Source organism: Coptis chinensis, chromosome 2 (assembly GCF_015680905.1).
Source record: "Coptis chinensis isolate HL-2020 chromosome 2, ASM1568090v1, whole genome shotgun sequence".
In the NCBI taxonomy this organism is placed as follows: Eukaryota; Viridiplantae; Streptophyta; class Magnoliopsida; order Ranunculales; family Ranunculaceae; genus Coptis; species Coptis chinensis.
Window position 1 is genome coordinate 66,787,582 of NC_141457.1, and position 10,732 is coordinate 66,798,313.

Here is a 10,732-nt window from a genome sequence, read left to right on the forward strand (position 1 = left end):
TGTCGTCTCAACTTATCATCAAGCAATCAAGTTCCCATTCAATGGTAAAGTCTGTAAAGTAAAGTGCGCAATTATCAAATTTCATCTCTAATTTGCCACGACAATGTTCTCGATGATTATAAGAAGTCTGTAGTTGTTGGACGAACTATTCTTAGTTCCAACGCCGTCAAATAGCAATTACAGTATCCGGGACCTTTAGTTTACTCTGCCAATAGAAATGTTGAAGGACTCCCTACCGTCGATCCACTTTTAGAAGTTCAAATTAGTCAAATCCCTAAAGAGGCAACTTTTATTTCAGTTGAACTTCCAACATCGAAGAGACAAGAGCTTATTTTGTTATTGAGGAAGAATAGTCATGTTTTTGCTTAGCGAATAGAGCAAATGCCTAGTATCAATCCTTTTGTGGCTTGCATAAACTCAACATTGATCCCAATGCAAAGCCAGTTAGACAAAATCCCCAAAGGATAGCCCCCTATAGAAAGATGAAAGTGAAAGAAGAAATTGACCGTCTCTTGTCTGTTAATTTTATAAGGCATGTGACTTATCCAACATGGCTGCCGAATGTAGTCGCAATGCCTAAAAAGAATGGCAACTTATGTGTTTGTATTGATTTCACGGATCTCAATAAAGCATGTCCGATTCATCCGTATCCGTTGCCTCGTATATCTGAAATGGTCGATGCAACATCTGGTTTTCAGCATTTGTCTTTTTTGGATGCTTATTCTGGTTATCATCAAATTTCGTTATTCATTGAGGACCAAGAGTTCACTGCATTCATTATAGACCAAGAAATTTACTGTTACCAAGTAATGCCTTTCAATTTGGTCTAAAAAATGATGGAGCCACATATCAAAAGCTCATCAACACCATTTTTTCTGATCTACTTGGAAAGACAGTCAAAGCATACATCGACGACATGGTTGTCAAATCTAGCAAAGCACCTGATCATCTTACTGATTTGCAAGCTATTTTCGACAGACTCTCCAATGTCAACATACGTTTGAATCCGGCTAAGTGTTCTTTCGGTTTGTCGTCTAGTAAATTCTTAGGATACATGATGACTATACGCGAAATTGAAAAAAATCCGGATTAGATTAAATCTATCCTTGAAATGCCTTCTCCGACGTCAAAGTAAGAGATTCAATGACTTACAGGACGCTTGGCTGCTCTAAATCGCTTTATCTCTCGGTATTCTGATCGATGTCGTCCTTTTTTCCAAACATTGAAAGACGCATCAATTTGGATGGAGGACTGTGAACTTGTATTTCGTCACTTGAAAGCGTACTTACTCCAACCTCCAGTTATTGCCAATCCAGCAACGGGGCAGCCTATCGGTCTTTATTTAGCCGCTATTGACCATGCCGTAAGCACCGTCTTATTTGCCAACGGTGATGATGGTCATCCTATATTCTTTCTTAGCAAGACTCTTACAACGGCTGAAACAAGGTATTCCCGAGTGGAGAAAATTGCATTGCCCTTGGTTCATGCTGCCTGACGTCTTAAGCCTTATTTCCAGGGACGAGTTGTCAAAGTTTATACCGAATATCCACTACGAAAGCTTTTTCGTAATGCCCAGGAATCAAGTCGCCTCACAGAATGGGAAAGTTACTTTAGCGCTTATAGCATTGGTTTTGAAACTCGCACAGCTGAGAAAGGACAAGCTTTGGCTTTGCTAATGGCCGATTTTCCTATTGATGATATTTCTATGTCTGACGCATTACTGGACAAAGAAAATGTGGTCGACAACACGCTATTACCTCTTGGGGGCGATGACTTTCCACACTTATCAGATGTATTTGCTGATTGCTGGATTGTTTACATTGATGGTTCACATAATAAGTCTGGCTATGGTATTGGGTATGTAATCTTGCAGCCGAATGGAGGAAAAATTAAGAAGTCAGTACGTTTGACGCTTCTAATAATGAGGCCGAGTATGAAGCTGTCATTTGCGGCTTGCGCACTGCTCTTCACCTGGGGGCGACTAAGTTACGATTATTCATAGATTCTAAGTTAGTCGCTAGCCAGTGTGGCGGATCGTATGTGGCTCGTGACGAGAGAATGACGGCTTATTTGGACTTAATTCATAGAATTGCTCGAAATTTTGAATTTATCAGTATTGTACAGCGTCCGCATCATGATGTACGACATGCTGATTCTCTCGCATATTTATCCGCTACAGTTAAGTCGGATGAGCCTCGCCAGATTACCATTGAATTTCAAAAGGAGCCGAGTCTCGATCTATTCATCAAGGACTTGCGAGATATATACATCACTCAGATCGAGTTATTTTTTCGTTTATACATTTTCTGACGAATCACGTCATGCCCATTTGATATCTCCTATGCTGACTAGGAAGCGCAAGCATGATCTTGATAATCAAGTTGTCGTTGTCGAGAAAACACTTGATCCACAACTTATGCTATCAGATGACCCCAACGATCTTGTCAATGATATTGTTTTGGTCTTTACCGACGGTGATCATGAAGCTGACAATTCTCCGGAAGTTCCTGATGTAGAGCTAAGTTTTCCGATTACGCCTTGTGTCGAGGATGATTGGCGCCTTCCTTATATCACATATTTACATGATCGCATCTTGCCTCAAGATCATAAGGTTGGTGATCGTGTCAAACGCGATGCTTAGAAATATTATATCATCTCGACTTCGGACGGTCTTTTGCAACTTTATCGCAAAGGCACAAGTCTTAACCCTATGCTTCATTGTCTCAGCAGAGCAGAAGGTTTACTCATCCTCGCAAAATTCATTCAGGCCTATGTGGGAACCACTCCCAGAGGCAAAGTCTCGCTCATAGAGCGATGACACAAGGGTACTGGTGGCCATACATGCAAAAGGATACGAAGCGTTTATCTGAGAAGTGTGTTCCTTGTCAGAAATATGATAATATGGGAACACTTTCAGTGATGGAACTTCATCCAATCTTGAGCCCTTGGCCATTTGCGAAGTGGGGTCTTGACATTGTCGGTCCACTTTTGAAAGCTCCGGGCAGTTTTTGTTTCTTACTCGTCGCAACTGATTATTTTACTAAGTAGGCTGAACCTGTGCCCTTAGCCCAGATCCATGCTTTAGATGTTAAAAAGTTCTTATGGCGTGACATTGTTTGTTGTTTCGGTATTCCAACATCATGGACTTCCGACAATGGCAAATAATTTGATGCTGATGAAATTCGACAATTTTGTTCTGACTTGAAGATTAGTCACAATTTCTCGGCACCATACCATCCTCAAGCTAATGGACAAGCTGAAGCTACTAACAAATCCATTCTTGCAATGCTCAAGCGACGACTTCAATAGGCCAAAGGAAATTAGGTTAAGGAACTTCCTGCGGTTATGGGGGCATATCGAACTACGCCTAAGCATTCAATGGGATTTTCTCTGTTTAATCTTGCTTATGGTATGGAAGCGGTCTTGCCTACAGAGTTGATGACTCCAACCACACGGACTTCGGCCATGGAATTGGAGTCGAATGATCAAACACTTACTCAAGCCAAAGCCTTGATAGATGAGACGAGAGATGTTGGCCTTCAACAGTTAACTCATTATCAGGCTGATATGAAACAAAAATATGATAAGAAAGTTCGACTTGAAGTGTTTGAGAAAGACGATTAGGTACTCTGTCGAAAGACGAGGTTGATCGATTTCGGTAAATTTGGAGAAAATTGGACAGGCCCATACATCATTGATCGCCCCGCCACCAAAGGATCTTATTTTCTTCGAGATTTAAATGGGACTGTTCTCGATAAGTCGTGGAATGTGCTTCATCTGTGCAAGTTCTATAAGTAGATTTTAGTCGTGGAATGTGCTTCATTATATATATATAATGAATAATAAATAAAAAAAAACAAAAACCTTTAGTTTGTTTTTAGTTCAGTCATTTATTTTCCGTTATTATATTTGCACTTTTCAAGACTCGGTGATCAATAAAGAAGTAGTTCTTTCACTTCAGTTCGAATGGTATTATTATGGCTCTAGCCAACCTTATTATTGCTATGACAAAATCTGACGAAGTTACCACGTTTAGCTTTGTCAATCTAAGTTTTAACATTTTTATGCTCGCTTAGTTTGTTACTATCGTTACGACACAATCTGATGAAGTTACCATGTTTAGCTTTGTCAGTCTAAGTTTGAATGCTTTTACGCTCGTTTAGTACATTATTATCGCTACGACACAATCTGACAAAATTACCACGTTTAGCTTCGTCAGTCTAAATTTGAATGCTTTTACACTCGCTTAGTACGTTACTATCGCTATGACATAATCTGACGACGTTACCACGTTTAGCTTCGTCAGTCTAAGTTTGAACGCTTTTACGCTTGCTTAGTACGTTACTATCATTACGACAAAATCTGACGAAGTTACCATGTTTAGTTTCGTCAGTCCAAATTTGAACATTTTTACACTCGCTTAGTATGTTATTATCGCTATGACCAAATCTGACGAAGTTACTCCGTTTAGCTTTGTCAGTCTAAGTTTGAACGCTTTTACGCTTGCTTAGTACGTTACTATCGCTACGACAAAAACTAACAAAGTTATCACGTTTAGCTCCGTCAGTCTAAGTTTGAACGTTTTTACGCTCGCTTAGTACGTTACTATCGCTACGACAAAATCTGACGAAGTTACCACATTTAGCTTCGTCAGTCAAAGTTTGAACGTTTTTACGCTAGCTTAATTCGTTACTATCGCTACGACAAAATCTGATTCAATTATCACATTTACCTTCGTCAGTCTAAGTTTGAATGCTGTTACGCTCACTTAGTCTAATTTTCGCCAAGTTAAATTAGCATTGGGAGCATTTTTCTCTATATGGGGGTGTTTCATTCTATTTCGTTTCATCTACATAACTCAACAACATTGTCAGTTTTCCACAGGTATGTTCTCTGACACAACAACAATATTCAATAGTAAATCCATAATTTATTTTTATTTTAATCAAAAGACGTTTTAGCTCTATGGTATTACATTCACACAATTACATAGTCATTGGTTTGGGAAAATCCAATGGTTCCAGTATTGTGCAGATCTTTCTGAGAGAAATTTTTCTAGCGAATTTTTTTGACAACTTCATTATTTTTTCTACAACATTGTGCCGATCTTTCTGAGTGACACTTTCCGACAGCTTCACCATTTGTTCTAAGGCATTGGCCGATATTTCTAAGCGACACTTTTTGATGGCTTTTATGAGCGAAAATTTTCTCTAGCTTCTTTCTTTTTTATAAGGCATTGAGATCTTTTCACGTTCTAGTTCATCTCCCATTTCTGTTAACGTCTTTGTCATTTGTCTTACAGTCGCTCAATTAAATATTCGTTTTCTTTTTCGAAATCTGCATTCGCTTCGCTTAGCGATTTCGGTTCAATATCTTCCGATAGTTTCATTATTTTTTCTAAGGCATTGAGGAGATTTTTTTTAGCGAATTTTTCCGAGCGAATTGGAACTTTCTGACAGCTTCATTATTTTTTCTATGGCATTGTGCCGATCTTTCTACGAGAAATTTTCAGAACAAATATTTTTGACAGCTTCATTATTTTTTCTAAGGCATTGTGCCGATCTTTCTACGAGAAATTTTCTAAGCGTAAATTTTCGACAGCTTCATTATATTTTCTAAGGTATTATGCCGATCTTCTAAGCAAAATTTTCTAAGCAAAAATTTTCGACAACTTCATTATGTTTTCTAAAGCATTGTCTGGATCTTTCCGAGCAAAACTTTTCGTTAGCTTTATTTTTTTTTCTAGGGCATTGAGATCTTTCCAGTCGAAACTTTTCTTCAGACTTTTCATTGATAACTTTTGCTCGTAATTCTGTCGTTCCTCGACCTGCGATAAAAGTCCCAAACTTTTCATCATCATCTTTTGCTCGTAATTTTGTCATATTTCTATAATTTCTCCGTGATCCAGCAACTTCTTTTCTTTATTGCTTTCTATTTCTATGTTTTGGTCAGTGTCCTTCGTACTTCGTTTGGTTGCTGGCGCTAAGTTCTCTTTGTCTTCCGGCATTGAGCATCTCAATTTCACCTACAAACTTAGTTTGATTAATGTCGGATACAAAACACCCAAGGAAAATTTGCACTTTACAAATAGAAAGAAATACAAATAAATTATCATCATCTTACTTTTAACATGCCTTGAGGTTTTCCTCCGTGACTGGTATTACACCTGTCAGACTTGCCAGTACTTATCAATGGTCATTGGATACCTTTCTACAACAATTGGTTTTTCTGCGCTTTCTATCACCAACTTTGTATTCTTTAATAAATCATCTTTTGCAAGAAGCACTGTTCCGTCATCTTCCCAGTTTAGTATAAGTTCAATTTTTTAGAATTAGCTTTTCTCTCAGCAAGCTGCAGCAGCAGACTTTACCTTCGAGTGACCAATAAAAGCTTCAGCATGGATGACTTGCCAGTGCAGATTGTTAAGCTCGACCACATCATTATCAACAATACTCAACCGCCCAACACCACTGGCAGCAAGATATAACAAAGCAGGTGAACCCAGACTTCCAGCTCCAACCACTAAAATTGAAAACTTCAACAGTTTCGATTGAGCTTGTACACCGAAAGAAGGACATAAAAGATGACGACTGTATCGATATATCATATCAGGAGAAAGTCCGTATTCGTTTTCATAATAATTCGCTTCTTCTTCTTTTTTTATTATCGAGGAGTTGAGCTTGGAGAGATGAGATACGTTTTTCTATTATACTTTTATGTACTTCTAATTTCTCTCTCTTCAAATCCTAGTAGAATCACGTGCTAGTCAAATATTCTAGTCCATGTGAAATTACTATTCAAGTCCAACTTATACCGACACTAGCTCTATCTCTTTACCAATCCTGTTAAATTTCATAGCCACACCAATTCCAATCATTATTAGGCCCGCACATGTTTTTGCCAAAATTTGTTTTTACTCACTATTATATTCCAAGCCCTTGTTGGTTAAGAACACCTTTATTAGCCAATTCTTTTTATCTAATTGCACTAGGCCACCAACTTTAACTTCACCATTTTCACTTAATTCTACATTCGATGCCTACATGCAAATTAATTTGCAATTTTTTCTTTTTCATCTTTAGTTCTTTACATTCATTCTTTATGTCATTACTTTCATCTCACCACCATACTAATTTTTCATTTCACACCATTGTTCGTCTACTGCTTTACAAATCATTCTGTTTGTCTACCACTTTGCAAATCATTGTGTTCGTTCTTTTTTCTTTACATTTTTCTTTTCTTTGTCATATGGACTTCGTTCACATGCCAAAGAGGGGGCGGTGTTTCGACCCTCACCTACGTGGAAAACGTCCATTAGTAGGAGTCTCTACTTTATTCGTTTAATTAACAGGGCTAAGTCCCAATTTGCAATACTATAAATTGATGTACAGGCCCATTAACTCATGTGTCTAGGGCTGAACCCTAGCCACATGGCTTCCCACTTACGTATATTAATTTATGTCCAGATTTGTTTCTTATCAAAGAGATAATCATCAATTAAGAGTCATGTTCAATAACAATTACTTGAGCTACAAGAAATCTCTACTCTATGCATATAAATACCAAACTATTTTTCATAAAGAACTACGTTCTTGATACTTGATCCCATCGATAATTTGGGTACTTAGGCAACCGAAAGGTACAGTCTCATCATTCTCTCGATCACCATCGCTTTTTACTACTTTCTACGTTCTTAATCATTTTTGTCACTACTCAGTGTTTTGATCATATTTGGTCGAAACAGTCATCTACTCAACTTGAGTCACTTTGGAGTGAGATCGTAGGGCGAGAACATGTTGAGTTGCTCCTAGCTTTAGATCGTCCTGCATATGAGTGACCGATCTGTAGGTTGGGTGGCGCTTCAGTAGACTGAGTGGCCGTTCCAACGTTGAGTTTCTCCTGGACGAGGTCGTTCACCCGGCTTGAGTCACTTTGGAGTGAGCTCCTGAGGTGAGTACGTGTGGAGTTGATCCTGGACGAGGTTGTCCACTCGGCTTGAGTCACTTTGGAGTGAGCTCGTGAGGCGAGTTCATGTGAAGTTAATCCTGGACGAGGTCATCCACCCGGCTTGAGTCACTTTGGAGTGAGCTCGTGAGGCGAGTACATGTGTAATTGCTCCAAGACGAGGTCATCCATTGGTATGATACTATGATAACTCAATCCTGAACTGGTCCTATAAGTATAGGTCCCCAGTTGGCGAGACTATTCCCCGGCTGGAGTCACTTTGGAGTGAGCTCGTGAAGCAAGTACCTATTTAGCTGCTCCTGGACAAGGTCATCTATTGGTATGATACCATGATAGCTCAATCCTGAACTGGTCCTATAAGTATAGGTCCCCAGTTGGTGAGACTATTTACCCAACTAGAGTCACTTTAGAGTGAGCTCGTGAGGCGAGTACCTATTTAGCTGCTCCTGGACAAGGTCGTCCATTGGTATGATACCATGATAGCTCAATCCTAAACTGGTCCTAGAAGTATAGGTCCCCAGTTGGCGAGACTATTTACCCGACTGGAGTCACTTTGGAGTAAGCTCGTGAGGCGAGTACATGATGAGTAGGTCCTGGACAAGGTCGTCCACTTGGCTTGAGTCACTTTGGAGTGAGCTCGTGAGATGAGTACATGATGAGTTGCTCCTAGACGAGATCATCCATTGGTATGATACCATAATAGCTCGATCCTGAACTGGTTCTAAAAGTATAGGTCCTTTGTTGGCGAGACTCTTGTGAACGATCTGGGAGTTGGGTGGCATTTCAATAGACTGAGTGGCCATTTCATAGTTGATGTTATAACTGTTGAATTTGATTAGATCTTTTGTATGTCGTCAGCAAGGCGTTTTAGTTGACCTGCAAAAATGTGAACTAGCATGTAGTTATTAATACATGCTAATGGTGGTAGATACCTCTGGATTAGTGAGGTGCTCATGTCGGAGCGACTGTTCTTTGGCGAAGCCCTTAGTGTATGATTCACGTTGAGTGTCCTTGATTTTGAGTTGATCTCATTCGCATTCTTTGAAACTAGCCCCTATTTCGTGTTGTAGACGGTCTGACAAGGAGCGAGCTCGGTTGTGAAAAGAAAAGCCTGATACGTCTTCAACATCTTCTCTACGATCTGTGTAGCATCACACCTGATGGTGCTCTGGTCAATTTGCTTGGATAGCTCATTGATCCATTGATTCATCCCGTTGATACCGTCCTCAGCAGTGATACCATTCGAACTCTGAGCTGCGACCTGGTTTTTCAGCGTCAGGTTCTCCTGTCGGAGAAAAGTAATGGTGTCATTCATTGTCGCAAGCTGGCTGACCAGGTTCTTGACTTACTCCTGTAAGCTTTCCAAGCTTCGTGGGCTTAAGGGAAACTAATTTGAAGAATGTGGTTTTTCTCAAGAGATCGGACCACATACGATGCCAATGTAAAGGTTAAGTTTGGTCTAACCTTCCAGATGTATAGATTTGGGGGAAATTGTGGATATGACTGAGTTCATTCCGGGCAAACTGCCTACATTTCAGGTTCTCCATGAGGAACCTTAATCAAGTCAAACGTAGTTCATGATTTGGTGTGATTAGATCTGGTATGGTAGATAGAGAGGTATCTTCTGGAGAGCCTAGGGGGAAGATGGAGTAGATCTGGTGATCTCTTGGAGGGAGTCGATCCAGCCCCAGTGGATGGAGGCGATTTGGGGTGAGCGGATGGAATGGATCCAGCCTCTATGGATGGAGTTCCTCTCCCCCTGTGGAAGGAGAATGGAGTCTGCTTTTATAGTGTTCTTGGTGATCCTTTGTCTTCTCTTCTGTCAGGTCAGGTCGTATTGATGTGAGACTTTATGGAGCATTGATGGTGAATCATTAATGAGCGTTGTTGAAGTTCTGGACTTGATGGAGACAGCTGGCTCGTCCGTTACTGACTATTATGATGGCGCATCGTGATGGAAGTTTGTTATGGTAGTTCGTGAATAACCTTCTCGGCGATCTTATGGAGAAACAGTCAGTTCGCTATGAGTTCATAATGAGGTCGTCGGGAGAAGTGTTCTTTGATAAGTTGTGCTGGACATGTGTATAATATACATTGGTTGTGTATATTAGTCCCTCACAATAATCTTAGCACAAAAGAAGGAATTATGGTTAGAAAGAGAGGCTAGTATTCCTACATCATTCTTCCCTTCTTTTGAAAAACTCGACCTCGAGTTGATGATAAGAAAAAAATAAATAAATAACTTTGTTTTGGCAAAAATAATAGTTTACAATCTTTCCAATGCTTCTTTCGATTTCTTGGGTGAAATTTCTATAGTCTTTTGTTTGAAGTACATGTCCAAAAGAAGCTTCAAACGAACTTTCAACGAATTTCTTTCGACGACACTTGTTACGATATTTCTTGCGCTTCTTCAAATAACATGTAACCATCGGAGAAGAGAACAACGCAAACGGATCTTCATAAGATGGAAAGATAAAAATTGGTGTGCACTCCCCTTCTTGAAAAAACTCTATCTTTTAAAAAATCTCACCTTTTTGTCCAATTTGTAGACTTTGAAAGTTGGAATCTTCATAAGTAATATGTAGAGTATTATTTGTAACTTGTGGAGAACCAACATAAGAAACAACATCTTCTTCGTTCATAGTTTCAACTTCTTGAAGAGTATAGACTGGTGTTGGTTGAGGTATAATTGGAGTGGTCAGGAAATTTTTTAGTAGGATATAGGAACATGGGTCTTATGGATTATTGCAAAGGTGCTAGGGTTTGT

The 10,732-nt window shown here is 39.5% G+C and overlaps 1 protein-coding gene across 1 annotated transcript; it reads left to right on the forward strand.

Moving 5' to 3' along the window:
• Positions 1-482: 482 nt before the first annotated feature.
• LOC147517284 (uncharacterized) lies at positions 483-3,048 on the forward strand. Its single transcript, XM_086593542.1, has 4 exons — positions 483-806; positions 1,517-1,857; positions 2,353-2,611; positions 2,731-3,048. Exons 1-4 carry the CDS (start codon positions 483-485, stop codon positions 3,046-3,048), a joined length of 1,242 nt encoding a protein of 413 aa, XP_086449668.1.
• Positions 3,049-10,732: the final 7,684 nt, after the last annotated feature.